The sequence below is a fragment of the Mandrillus leucophaeus genome, unplaced genomic scaffold (genome assembly GCF_000951045.1).
Source record: "Mandrillus leucophaeus isolate KB7577 unplaced genomic scaffold, Mleu.le_1.0 Scaffold646, whole genome shotgun sequence".
Lineage (NCBI taxonomy): Eukaryota > Metazoa > Chordata > Mammalia > Primates > Cercopithecidae > Mandrillus > Mandrillus leucophaeus.
The window spans coordinates 315,529-330,036 of record NW_012106986.1 but is presented as its reverse complement, the minus strand read 5'-3'; the positions used below and the strand labels follow the sequence as shown (position 1 = coordinate 330,036).

Below are 14,508 nucleotides of genomic sequence, written 5' to 3'. Positions count from 1 at the left end.
TGTTGGCCAGGCTGGTCTCGAACTCCTAACCTCAGGTGATGCACCTGTCTTGGCCTCCCAAAGTGCTGGGATTACAGGCATGAGCCACCGTGCCAGGCTGGAGCCTCTTTGTATAGGGGCACTAATCCCATTCATGAAGGTGGAGCCCTTACGACAATCACTTCCAGTGGCCTCACCTCTTAATACTATCATATTGGGTGTTAAGTTCCAACATGAGAATTTTAGGGGGATACCAACATTCTGACTGTAGCAGGGCTTCAGGCCCGAGTCCCATGAAGGGCTCTTGTTATTTAACCTCTTGTCATTTCTATGACTGACCTGGCTTCTCCCTCTTAAAATTTTCAGTCAGCAACATCACAGATGCTTTCCAAATCCAGAGGAAGTGTGAGCCCAAAGGACCCTTGGTAAGAATCGAGGGTGAGGTGTGGAGAAACCGTTGCAGCTGTTAGGAGAGAAAGGTTACATGCTGCTGAAACTGGGCAGCAGGCACTTGATGTTTTTGGCTCTGGGGTCAGCAGCTAATGGGATTGTGGAGTCAAAGCCATTCTGGACATGTGAATGACAGCAGAAACAATGTTTCTATTTGAAATTGAGCTTCTGCACTGGGGTGGAGCAGACTGGGGACCAACATGAATGGCCTGTTACACATCAGGTTCTGTGCTTCTGCATCCTGGTCTCCTCTGGTCCTCAGGGCAACTCTCATAAGTGGTCTTATTGTCTCCATTTTTATTGAGGCTCAGGGAACCTATGTGGTCTTATTGTCTCCATTTGAGGCTCAGGGAACCTATGTCACTTGCCAGGGTCATAGAGCCAGTGAGTGGCTAGGCCAGGATCTGAGTTCAAGTCTGTGTTAAGTGACTCTTTGTGAGCTTCTCCACCTTTAAAGTATTTACAAATCACTTGGGGATCTTATTAATCCTCACGTGATTCATAAACACAGCAAATTTTGATCTGCTTGGTCTGGGCTGGGGCCTGAGATTCTCATTTCCTTTTTTTTTTTGAGACAGAGTCTTGCTCTGTTGCCCAGGCTGGAGTGCAGTGGTGCCATCTGGGCTCTCTGCAACCTCTGCCTCCTGGTTCAGTGATTCTTGTGCCTCAGCCCCCCAAGTGTCTGGGATTACAGGTGTGTACCACCACACCCAGCTAATTTTTTTGTATTTTTAGTAGAGACGAAGTTTTACCATGCTGGCCAGGCTTGTCTCAAACTCCTGAGCTCAAGTGATCCCACTTTGGCCTCCCACAGGGCTGGGATTACAGGTGTGAGTCACTGTGCCTGGCCCTGAGATTCTTATTTTTAATAAACAGCCAGGTGGCTTTGAGGATGTAGGTTTGCTGACCACGCCGAATTGCAGGGCTTCATGGCACACAGTGTAGGCTGCTAGGAGGAGGGGATGGTGGCAAGATGCAGGTGGTTGCAAACAGTCTATCAATCCTTCTGTCTCCGTTCTTTCAGTCTTTGGCTGAAGTTGCTGTTCTTGTTGTCACTCAGCCCAGTTTAAGGGGTTAATATCCTGTGCCTTCTCTGTACCAGGTCAGACTGCCCCACCTGTGTACAAGCCTGATTTATAAAACAATCTTTTCTGAGTCCAGTCTCTGCATAGACTTTGGGTGGAGCTTATTTCCTGGAACCTAAAACAAGAAGTGCCCACGAGAAGGGCCAGATTTCTTTTTTGTTCTCTAGACCAAGGCTTGGCAGGGCAATGCCCGAGAAAAACATGAAGTGTTTGAGGCCTGCTTTGCAGAATACTGGGACAAGTCTACCTCGTTATACATCAACCTGAGATCTGAAAATCTGGATCCATACAAAGGGTGAACTTGGAGCTGTTATTCTTTTTTTTCTTTTCTTTTTTCAGAGACGGAGTCTCACTCTGTCACCAGGCTGGAGTGCAGTGGTGCAATCTCGGTTCATTGCATCCTCCACCTCCCGAGTTCAAGCGATTCCGTTGCCTCAGCCTCCCGATAGCTGGGACTACAGGGGCACACCACCACACCCAGATAATTTTCCTATTTTTAGTAGAGACAGGGTTTCACCATGTTGGCCAGGAGGGTCTCAATCTCTCGACCTCGTGATCCGCGCACCTCGGCCTCCCAAAGTGCTGGGATTACAGGTGTGAGCCAGCGCGCCCGGCTTGGAGCTGTTATTCTATAAAACTATTTTGCTATACAGTTTCTTTGCCCAACAAGACTTTCCTACTGTGTTTAAACAGGGGATCAGCTATCTAAATTTTAATGTAGGCACCACTTTTCAGGAATACTTACCTTGTGTAAGATGAGATCTCACTTTAGGCTGGAACCTGAGGACTGAACATAGGCATTGCTGGTATTGGAAGTGCTCATTGGTACCCCAACTCTGGCTTAAGCAATGCATGTCAACCCCATTTCCACCTGTCATAGATGGGGCATTGCAGGGAAGCCCTGGCATTGGAAGGTCATAAGTCTATCCTAAGAGCCACATTCTTTTTTTGTTTTAGATCAATTCTGAATTCTATACTGGCTGGCTAGACCACTGGGGCCAACCTCACTCCACAATCAAGACTGAAGTGGTGGCTTCCTCCCTGTATGATATACTTGCCCGTGGGGCGAGTGTGAACTTGTGAGTGTTCATTGCCTGAGGAGCGGGTGCCCTCAGTAGCCGTGGGCTCACGGTAAAGTACTGTGTTCTTTTGTTTCCTTGTAGGTACATGTTTATCGGTGGGACCAATTTTGCCTATTGGAATGGTAAGAGCACTTTAACATCTGTAGAAACTTATGCTAGAATGTTTCAGTTGATTAATTTGGGGAGGGGTGTGCCCACAGACAATTTTATTTTCTTTTTTTTGTTTATCCTCTCCTACATTTTGTTTGTTTGTTTGTTTCGGACACAGTCTCACTCTGTCGCCCAGGCTGAAGTGCAGTGACACAACTTCAACTCACTGCAGCCTCCACCTCCCAGGTTCAAGGGATCCCCCTGCCTCAGCCAAGTAGCTGGGATTACAGGCACGCGCCACCATGCCTGACTAATTTTTTGCGTTTTAGTAGAGACGGGGTTTCACCATGTTGGCCAGACTGGTCTTGAACTCCTGACCTCAAGTGATCCTCCCACTTTGGTTTCCAAAATGCTGGGATTACAGGTGTGAGCCACCGTGCCTGGCCCTAACTTTTGTAACATGTAAGGATTACCAATATAATGTTTAAAAATAATGTTTCTTACATTTTTTTTCTTTTTTTTTTTTTTTAGACAGAGTCTCACTCTGTCGTCCAGGCTGGAGTGCAGTGGCACAATCTCGGCTCACTGCAAGCTCTGCCTCCTGGGTTCACGCCATTCTTCCGCCTCAGCCTCTCTAGTAGCTGGGACTACAGGCACCCACCACCATGCCCGGCTAATTTTTGTTTTTGTATTTTTAGTAGAGATGGGGTTTCACCGTGTTAGACAGGGTGGTCTCGATCTCCTGACCTCATGATTCACCCGCCTCGGCCTCCCAAAGTGCTGGGATTACAGACATAAGCCACCACGCCTGAACAAAATAATTTTTAAGGGAAATAAATGTGAGCATTTAGAAGCCTTACGGTTTTAAACCAGGCTAGTTGGGCAGGCTTCAGTCACAGTCTATAACTGTAGCTTATTTGTTGAAATATTCTACTGTGGTCTTTTTCTTTTAACATTTTATTTTGTTGAGGTATAATTTACAAACCATAAAATTTACAGTTTTTAAGTATATGATGCAGTAGTATTTACTGTATTCACAAAGTAGTGTAACCATTACCATTATCTGATTCAGGAACATTTTATCACCCCAAAAAGAAACTCCATACCCATTAGCATTCATTCCATACTCTCCCTCCTCCCAGTCCCTGGAAATAATATACTTTCTGTCCCTGTTGGTTTGCCGATTCTGAGCATTTCGTATAAATGAACCATGTATATATACCTGTCTGACTTATTTCATTTAGCCCAATGTGTTCAACGTTCGTCCATGTTGTTGCATGTATCAGTGCTTCATTCCTTTTTATTGCTGAATAGTATTCCCTTGTGTTGATGTACAGTATTTTATTTATCCATTCATTGGGTGATGGACATTTGGGTTATTTCCACATTTTGGTTCTAGTGTTGCTTTGAACATTAATGTACAAGGATTTGTTTGAATTCCTGTTTCAGTTCCTTTGGGTGTATACCAAGAAGTGGAATGGCTGCGTCATATGGTAACTCTATGTTTAGAGTTTCAGGAACTGCCATAGTGTTTCCCAAAATGGCCACACCAGTTTATATTTCTATATTTTTTTGTATAGGAAAAATTATGACAAAATTTTTCTGCAATGTCTTTGATTTTTTTTTTTTTTTTGTCTTTTTGCAAAGACAAATGATGCTGTACTGGCTTTTCTCTAAGCTTCATTCCCTACCTGTCTCTGTATTTGCATTTTTCTCTCTGAATCATGGAGGATGCCCAGCTGTTGAGTTTTGAAGGTTTAGTTTGGGCCTAAATCTCTCAGGATCTGAAATTGGATACTGTCAGCTCTTAATGAAGTTTCTCCTTTGAACTGCTGTCTTTTTTGCAGGCTGAGATGGGCTAGGAGAAGACATTGCTTACAAGCATTATCAATTTTAATACTATTATTAGAGCCAAGAAATGAAGATATTGCAAAACTCAAATGTCACTGCATATAAGATAATAGCGTGCCCGAGGCCTGTCTGGGGTGCGTGATGAGGGGAAGGAGAGCATCAGGATAAATAGCTAATGCATGCGGGGCTTAATACCTAGGTGACCAGGCTGGGTGTGGTGGCTCACACCTGTAATCCCAGCAGTTTGGGAGGCCGAGGTGGGTGGATCACGAGGTCAGGAGTTTGAGACCAGCCTGGCCAACATGGTGAAACCCCATCTCTATTAAAGATACAAAAAATTACCCAGTTGTGGTGGCGCTCACCTGTAATCCCAGCTACTTGGGAGGCTGAGGCAGGAGAATCACTTGAACCCGGGTGGCGGAGGTTACAGTGAACCAAGATCATGCCATTGCACTCCAGCCTGGGTGACAGGGCGAGACTTTATCTCAAAAAAAAAAAAAAAAAAAAACCCTAGGTGACCAGTTGATAGGTGTGGCAAACCACCATGGCACATGTTTACCTATGTAACAAACCTAAACATCCTGCACATACATCCCAGAACTTAAAATTAAATTAAATTTTTAAAAAAGAAAAGATAATAGTGTGCCAAGGTTGGTCATTGATATTTTAGATCATCCCTGTGTGTTCATCTTATGAGAACAGTTGAGAACTGGTGGATACCTTTTTAATTCAGTAGATGGTGATTCCCCCTAGCTGCCATTGATAGGATCGAGACCAATCATCCAATCCAGGAAAAAAGACATCGTTTTTGGAGCTTTATGGTTCATGACACAAATTTTTTTAAATCTTACTGTTATACTTAAAATAACACATTCATCTTAGAAAAAAATTGGACATTATAGAAACTGTCAGAACAAGGATGTTGTCCTTAATCCTCTTCCCTGCCCCTTCTTCTGCCATAATCCATAGAATTCCTCTTTCTTCCTCTGTTGTCTTAGTTAGCCTGCATATTAGCTTCATCTTAATTAGAGATTATCAACACCACTTTACAGATAAGAATAACTGAATGCAAAAAAAAAGTCCACACGTTTTCTGTTCAGCTGGCAAGGGGTGGAGCTTGGACTGGAATTCAGGTAGTGGTGAGCCAGAGTCACTGCCCTTTGGATCACCCTTTGCATCCTGGAGCCCCTGAACCAGCCCCCACACCCACCCCGCTGTGTTCTGCCAAGCCTCTCTGAAGCTGCCTTTTTGCCCTGTCTCTTTGAGGAAGTGAGAGAAGGCCAGCCTGTACTTAGCAGCTGTTCTTCAGGCCGGCTTCCCAGAGGAGAGCAGGGAGAGAAAACTATGGGGAGTGGGGAGCTCACTGCCCATCCCACCCACAGGAACATGCACCTGCCTGTGCAGGTGTGTGTCTCCTTCCTCCATGCCTGTGTGTGTCCAGAGCTGTGTGATGGCTGCCTACAGGGTCCAGGCACTCCTGTACTTCTCACACAATGTGGAATGTTGGTGAATGCAAAGTCTCACCATTTCTTTCGCCTTCACACCTCACCCCTCTTAGGTGGCCAGAGGAGGCTTGAATCTGCACCATTTCTCTGCGATGCTGCCCTACGGTGGTCTAAAAACACCCAAAGTAAGATTCTGCCAGTAGAACTAGAACAAAGACTTAGTCTTCCAGTCCATCCTTAAACCCACTGGACAGCTTCCCAGCCTGGGCTCCCTCGGCCTGTAAAGTGTGCTTCTGGAGGTCATACTTTCCCAACTCAACCTGGCAACCCCCTCCATGCTAGGCTCTGGCTGAGGACTCAAGGGCAAGTGAGGCAGTCTCTGCCCCTCAGGTGCAAGCAGTGTAGTGTGGAGAGAGACATACAAGTAAGAAACACAGCGCAGCATGGCTGACTACCACATTAGAAGCAGATGAGGGCCACGAAGAAGGTGAGTTCCTTGCAGCAACGGATGTGGGTTTTTTTTTTTTTCTTTGTGTCTCACAGGAAGGGATGTGTTTTAACCTATGCATCCCTTAAGGCAGGCAGACCTGTTGACTGTGAGTTGTCTCTGATTAATAAGAAATGGGAGAAATGGTATGACTAGATCAATTCAGTTGGTTGAGTGGTCCAGATCTTTCAAAGTTTAGATTCTGTGCAGAGAACTAATGAAAAGGTCTTTGGAGCTGACCTGCTTGATCTGATCCTCAGCCTTGCTCATCTGTCACCTCCACCATCAGTAGGTCACCCAAGGTGGCTCCATCATTGGTGAGCTGCATCCAAGGAATTTATTACTAATCCTAGGTAAACTATCATGTTTTGTGCCTCATTGATGTACAAATTAGGTTGGACAAAAGACTCTTCCTAAAATAACTTCATTCTCACGCACGTGCATTGCAATATGCTGTCTGAAGTAGAGGAGGAAGGCACAAAGCCTTGCTGGTCTGTGGATGGTAGTATCAGCATCACCTGGACGCCTGTTAGAAATGCAGTTTCAGGCCCCACTCTGGACCTGCTGAATCAGAATCTCTGGGATGGGGCTTAGGAATCTGTTTTAACAGGCTCTCCGTGTGACACTTAAGCATGGTAAGTTTTGGAAGTACTGCCCAATATTGCAGACAACCTCATACCTGTGAACATCATCCCTGACAAGGTTGGGATCCTCTGGTCTAGATCCCGCCCCTTGCACAGTAATTGCAGGAGTATTCGTTTTTCTAGTCCTTTTGTATACTCAGTATTGGCACTATCCTTTGGCCTTTGTTGTAGGTCAAGTTCCCAGGGAAACAGACTCCGAGATTACCTGGCAGAAAGCTTACTGAGTGTGCTCTCTGAAACAATGCCTGTAAGATAAAGAGGGAGAAGTGGGGCTGTGGTGCAGCTTCACAAGTGGCCTCAACCAATCTCAGAGGGAGCTCTGCAGCTGGGATGACTGTTTGAGGCACATTGGTCAGTTGTTGGGTGTGGGTTATCCCTAAGGGTTGTAACCTTGGGTGAGGCAGCTTAGCAGAGGCCAGCACCCAGAGACGGACACATCTGAGAAATGTCAGCAGACAACAGCCCTAGCTGCTGGGAGAATGAGCAAGTGCCCTGGTTCTAAAGGGGGATCCAGGAGGTGCACCACAGCCCCATCGACAGTCTTCGATGCAACAGAGACCCTCGGATTACGTTTGAACCTCTGTGGCTGATGTGGGTCTGCCGTCGTCTCCCTCTGTGTTTGGTTTAATAAGCCCTCGGTTTTCTGCCGATCCATGGCCTAGTCATCTGTGTCTTCACCACTGAGCTTTTCTCAGCCACAGCTTGAGGACATGAGGAAGTTCAGAGTTGACAGGATGAATAGTCGGAGATGGGGGTCACATCATAAGCCCTGCCATTACTGGTTGTGAGGTGTTAGCAGATTTTTGTGGGGAGCTTCAGATTCCCTGCTGGTCCAGTGGGGGTGATACCTGTGAGAATCACAGTTGTGGGCTTCTGTAGAGAGTGGATGGAAAGCGTGCTTGGTAAACACGAAGGTGCCTGGTAAGTGCTGCCTTTAGAAAGAAACTCCTTCCTCTAAACCTTGCATCCTGAGGACCACATCTGTGTCTCCTAACAACTGGTTTTAATGTGTCTTCTAGTTTTCTCTCTCCACAGTGCTGAGCTCATGGATCCCAAAGAACTTGTCCCAGAGCTGGGCCATCAGTAATAACTAGTGGCACATTTTTGTCTTCTAGGGGCCAACTCACCCTATGCAGCCCAGCCCACCAGCTACGACTATGATGCCCCACTGAGTGAGGCCGGGGACCTCACTGAGAAGTATTTTGCTCTGCGAAACGTTATCCAGAAGGTGGGTGCTTTGTATGAGCTGTGGTGGGCTGATCTTGGACAGAGCCTCTCTTGAACTCAACTGTGGCTCTGTGGACAACTTCCTGCCCGGAGCCCTCCTGTTTAAAAGGATGGATGAAGGGAGGCATCAGCTAGACTTGGGTTTGCGTCTTGTACCCACGTGATTAAGAATGAGTCTATGAGCAAATCAGTCTGCTGATTATTAATTTGTAAAACTGGGATTACAGCATCTGGTTGTGTTGTAAAGATTGAAAAGAATGTATGTAAGCCATCTAGGACAGTTCCTGACACATACATGTCTAATAAGTGGTAGCTGTTAACTATTATTTATCTTACATGTAAGAAAATGTGTGTCTACTTAAAAAACTGATGTACATAGGAAAACAAATCTTCAGACACTGTGAAGCATGGTGCAGATGTCAGCTGTCAGTGAAGCTTCATTTTTCTATTTGGAGCAAGTGATTGCTGTTTCCTTCTGGACTGCACCTGAACTGCTTAGTCCTGCTAGCATTGTAACATTTTGAGGCACCTAATGCACCTAGGTGGGGTTTCCTGTCTCTGCTGTGGGTTAAAAGAAAAAAACCCACAGTTTTTCTGCTCAGTCACCTGAGTTTTGAAGTTAAAAAACAAAGGTTTTCTGCCTATAAATGGTATGGGTTTTTTTTTGTTTAAGTATGATGTCGTCTTAATTTTAAGCATGTGTTAAAATGAATATTACACATTTTTTTAAGATAATATCATCTAGACTTACCACACTTATAATTTGTCCATTTCATCTAAATTTTCAGATGTATTGTTAAAATGTTGCTTATGCTATTCCTTTATTATGGGTTTAACCTCTACAGAATTTATAGTAATGTCTCCCAAGCTCTCTCATATGTTTGTTCTGTTTTGAAGCTTTTGGTTCCTGTCTTTATTATTTTCTTCCTTTATTTGAAGCTTAGCTTTTTAATGCAGCCTTACTTCTTTTCTAATATAAATATTTAAGGTTATAAATTTCCTTCAAGTACTACTGTGGCTTTATCTCATAAGTTTTGATGTGCAATCTGTTTCTTACTGTTTGCTTCTAAACATGTCTATTTTGATTTCTCTTTACCCTTGATATGTGCAGAAGCGTATTTTTTAAATTACTAGAAATAAGTACTTTTCTGGTTTTTTTTATTTCTAGCCTCTTTGCATTCTGATTAGAGAATATAATCTGTGTGATACCAATCCCTTGAAAGCTATTAAGCCTAGTCCTAGAGCCTGACATACACCAATATTAATGGTCAATGTGTGCATAAAAAGAAAGTATACTTTACAGTTGTTGACTATATTCTACATACATGTTCATCAGATTATGTTTATTAATGGTGCCATTGATATCTTTGATCTGCTTCCTGATTTTTTGTCAGATCAGTCTACTATTTATTGAGAGTTGTCCTCATGTATTTCCCCTTGTAGCTCTGCCAGTTCTGAGGTTATGCTATTAGGTGGGCAAATTGAGAATTAAATCCTTCAGTACTTAATAGTAAAGGGATTATATAACTCCCTATTTCTAATAAGGCTTTTTGCTTGGAACCTTTTTGTTTGTTTGTTTGTTTGTCTGTTATTCATTAACACCATTTACCTGCATACTTTTGCTTGGTATTTTTCTGAAATATCTTTCCCAATGCTTTAATTTCAACCTTTTTATATCCTTTGTTCTCTTTACATGTGTCTCTTATAAATAAGATATAATTGAATTTTTAAAATATCAGTTTGAAATTTCTTGTCTTTTAACTGGTATATTTACGCATTCTCATTCATTGTACTTGATATACATAGATTAATTTCAATTATTTTATAATTTCTGTTTGTTTACCTTTTTAGCTTTTTCTTTCCCTTTATTGCTTTCTTTTAGATTGAGGTTTTTTGTTTTGTTTGGTTTTTATTCCTCTTATTTCTTTCCCCCCTCTTCTACTTCGGAAGTTATTCACTGCATTCTAATTTTTTTTGGTGGTTGCCATTTAAGTGTGACATATATACCCCCAGAAAAAAACAACTCATAAGTACACAGCTTAGTGAATTCAGACAAAGGGAGCACAGCCCTGTAACCAACACACATTTCCCCAGAAGCCCCTCTCATGCCTCTCTCTAGTCATTAACACACATACCCATCCCTGAGCTCACGACTGGCCTCACCTCTATCGCCAGAGGTTCGTTTTGCTTGTTTTTAGGCAGCAAGTTCCTACAATATACACTTCTGTGTCTGGCTGTCTTGTAATAGTTTAAAATTAATCAATGTCTTTACTTTTTCCCTATTGCATCCCTTTTTAACTTACTATAACTCCAATTACACCCCTCTTGATTTGTATGTTATTACTGTCATGTATTTTAATTCTCTGGGTTTAGTGTTCATGTATTTTAGTTCCCTCCTTAAAAAATGAAACCCATGGGGCATTACTATAATGGCTTCAGATAGTATTTCACTTGACCCACATAGTCCATTTATTTGCAAATGATTTAACAAGTATTTATCAAGTACTCTCCATGCTCCAGGTGCAGTTTTAGCTGCTTGGTGTATGTAGGCTTTCCTGAGAAGGTGGAGCTCGAACAAAAACTTTAAGGTGGTGAGAGGGCCATGTGGGATATCTCCACCAGGACAAGAGCATTCCAGGCAGAATTCAACCAGTGAGAACTTGGGAAGGTATATGGCGTTTTTAAAGTCTAGCAAGGAGGCCAGTGTGGCTGGAACTCAGTAAATGAAGAGGTAAGAAGTAGGAAATGAGGTTAAGGAGATAGACGGGGAACTGATCACATGGGGCATTACAAGCCATCATAAGACTTTGGCTTTTACTCTGAATGAAATGGGAGTCCACTGAGGAGTTGAGCGAACCATTGTTTAAGCATTCCATTAAAGCAGAATGCGGCTGCTGTTTTGAGACTAGACCCTGGGAGGTGCGGCAAGGGTAGAGTAGGAAGACCAGTTAGAAGGCTTTTGCAGCCATCTCAGTGAGAAGTGATTGTGGCTTGTGAAGGTAGTAGGAACTAGGCAGTTTCAGAATATATTATGAAACTAGTGCTAATATAATTTTCAGATGGGGAGTGTGAAAGAAAGGAGAGACAGGTGACTCTAAAGTGTTTTAAATGGCAACTCGAAGGACGGAGTTACCGTTTATGTGGGGGAAGATCAGGAGTTCAGTTTTGGCTGTGCAAAGTTAGACTTGTCTAGTATATGTCCTAGTGGAGATGTAGAGTGAGCAGTGGATATATGAATGCACAGTTTGAGACAAAGGTCTGGTACCTTTGTCCCAGGACCACACTTTCTTTATCTTTTGTTCCTTCTTGCAGCTCAGTCTTTCCATGTGAGGTCACCCTTCTTCTGCCTGAAGTATATTCTTTAGAATTTCACTTAGTGAGCAAATTATATTAATTCTTCTTTGTCTGAAAATTGTTTTTCACCCTCATTTTCAAAATGCAGTTTTTCTTTTCTTCTTCTTCTTCTTTTTTTTTTTTTTTTTTTTTTGTAAGGCAGGGTCTCACTCTGTCGCCCAGACTGAGTGCAGTGGTGAGATCTTGGCGCACTGCCCTCCTCTGCCTCCCAGCTTCAAGTGATTCTCATGCCTCAGCCTCCCAAGTAACTGGAATTACAGGTGTACATCATCACACCTGGCTAATTTTTATATTTTTAGTAGAGATGGGGTTTCACCATGTTGGCCAAGCTGGTTTTGAACTTCTGACCTCAGATGATCCACATGCCTCAGCCTCCCGAAGTGCTGGGATTACAGGTGTGAACCACCATGCCCAGCCTCAAAATGTAGTTTTTCTAGACTGACAGTTTTCTCTCAGCATACTGACTTCGGGCCTCTATTGTTGCTGGTGAGAAGTCAGTTTGCTGTACTCTGTCACTCTTCTGAAGATAATCTGTCTTTCCTCTTGGACAGCTTCTGAGATTTTCTCTTTATATTTGATGCTGTATAGTTTCTGTGTGATGAATCTAAGTGTGACTTTCTTTTCGTTTATCTCACTTGGTAGTTTTGGAACTTATGGCTTGGTATCTTTTTTCACTAGTCCTAAGAAGTTTACGCCATTATGTCTTCAAATATTTGTTTCTATTAGATAATTTGTTAGAGCTTCTGATTCTAGCCTCCACGGCTTATAATCTCTTTTTCTCTGTACGGCATTCTGATTATCTTCAAATATGTTCTTCAATTGTTGTTTTCTTTTTAGCAGCTATAAATTCTGAGATTAAAACCTTTCCATTGAGTTATGAAATTATATTTTTCATTCTATAAGTTCACATTGGCAGTTCGAATTTTACTCAGCCATTTTTAAATTCTCTTGCTTTTTCCTTATGTATACATGTTCTTCTTTTATTTCTTTAAACATACTAGAGATAGTTCTGTTATATATCTCTATTTGATCATTTCAGTATGCAGAATCTTTCTGTGTCTCATTCTGCTTTTTGTTGTTTCTGTGAGCTTTTGCTTATGATGCCTTGTTTCTGTGTGTGTATTGTGATTTTGACTGAGCTTAATTTCTTGGAACTTTTTGTAGTTGTTGTTTTTGTTGTTCTTCTTCTTAGAGACAGGGTTTCACTCTGTCGCCCAGGCTGGAGTGCAGTGGTGCAATCAGGGCTCACTGCAACCTCAACCTCCCTGGCTCAAGTGATTCTCCTGCCACAGCCTCTTGAGGATCTGGAACTATAGGCATGTGCCACCATGCCTAGCTTATTTATTTATTTATTTATTTATTTATTTATTTATTGTAGAGCGAGGGTCTCACTATGTTGCCTAAGCTGGTATTGAACTCCTGGGCTCACTCGTGGAACTTTTATCTTTTTTTTTTTTTTTTTTTTTTTTTCGGAGTCTCGCTCTGTGGCCCAGGCTGGAGTGCAGTGGTGCAACCTCGGCTCACTCCAAGCTTCGCCTCCTGGGTTCATGCCATTCTCCTGCCTCAGCCTCCCGTGTACCTGGGACTACAGGCACCGGCCACCACACCCGGCTAATTTCTTGTATTTTTAGTAGAGACGGGGTTTCACCGTGTTAGCCAGGATAGTCTCGATCTCCTGACCTCGTGATCCGCCCGTCTCGGCCTCCCAAAGTGCTGGGATTACAGGCGTGAGCCACTGCACCCTGCCGGAACTTTTATCTTTAGGAATTATTTGAGATTTGGGGTGAACATGGGTTCTTCCAGAGAGAATTAGCATTTGCTTCTGGCAGATACCAGGGAACATTACACCTTAAATTAAAATCTTAAATTGAGGGATTTTTTGTACTACAGAAGCAGTGTGAATTTTAGCTACAAATATATCTGAGGGCGGATTGTGAATATGAATTTTTGAAGCATATTTGTTTTCTCCTTACGTATTGCCATGTAACAAAGAACCCCTAAACCTAGTAATTCAACATAACAAATATTTATTATATTACAGTTTCGTAGGATAAAGGATCTAGGAATGGCTTAGATAGATGTTGTGTCTAAGCTACTCCTAGGGCTATTTTTTATTTCTATCAGTTTATACGATTTTAAAAATCAGCATTTTCAAGATGCCATTCCATATTTGTATGTATGACCTCCATCATTTCTTTTGAAAAATCACCTGTCACTGGCTTTCCTTTGATAGTATAGGTCTTTTTTCTCCAGTGTTTTTAAGATTTCCTTTTCATCTTTGATTTTTAGGAATTTTCCTATGGTATGCCTATGCATAGTTTTCTTTATATACATCTTGTTTGAGGGTGTTTGAACTCCCTAAATGTATGGCATTACTTCTTTTGTAGATTTTAGAACATTCTTGGCTATTATCCAATGTTATGTTTACTTCATTCTCCCACCTTGCCTTTCAGAACACCAGTGGTATGTGTGTTAGACGTTTTTTCCTGTGTTCTGTGTACCTCTTAAGCGCTTCCATTGTTTCTATCCTTTCCCCCCAACATATTTTAGTTTAGATTTTATTCTGACCTATCTTCTAGTTTATTAATCCTCTTTTCAACTGAGTGAAACTCATATTACAGACTCAATTTCAGTGATTGCATTTTTCAGTTCTAAAGTTTCCATTAGATTTTAAAGATTGTTTCCGGTTCTCTGCTGAGATTCCTCATCTTGTTTTGTTGTATGTTTATCGGCATTATTTTAAGCTATTTTCAGATTACAATACAATAACATGAAGTCTTATGGGTCTGTTTCAATGGTTTTTTTTTTTTTTTT

The 14,508-nt window shown here is 42.3% G+C and overlaps 1 protein-coding gene across 1 annotated transcript in view; it reads left to right on the top strand.

Moving 5' to 3' along the window:
- GLB1 (galactosidase, beta 1) overlaps window positions 1–14,508 on the top strand; it is a 121,413-nt gene that overhangs the window by 44,291 nt on the left and 62,614 nt on the right. Inside the window, 4 exon segments of the mRNA XM_012001012.1 lie at window positions 350–404; window positions 2,472–2,593; window positions 2,678–2,718; window positions 8,229–8,341. Of these exon segments, the coding sequence (XP_011856402.1) occupies window positions 350–404; window positions 2,472–2,593; window positions 2,678–2,718; window positions 8,229–8,341 (331 nt within the window).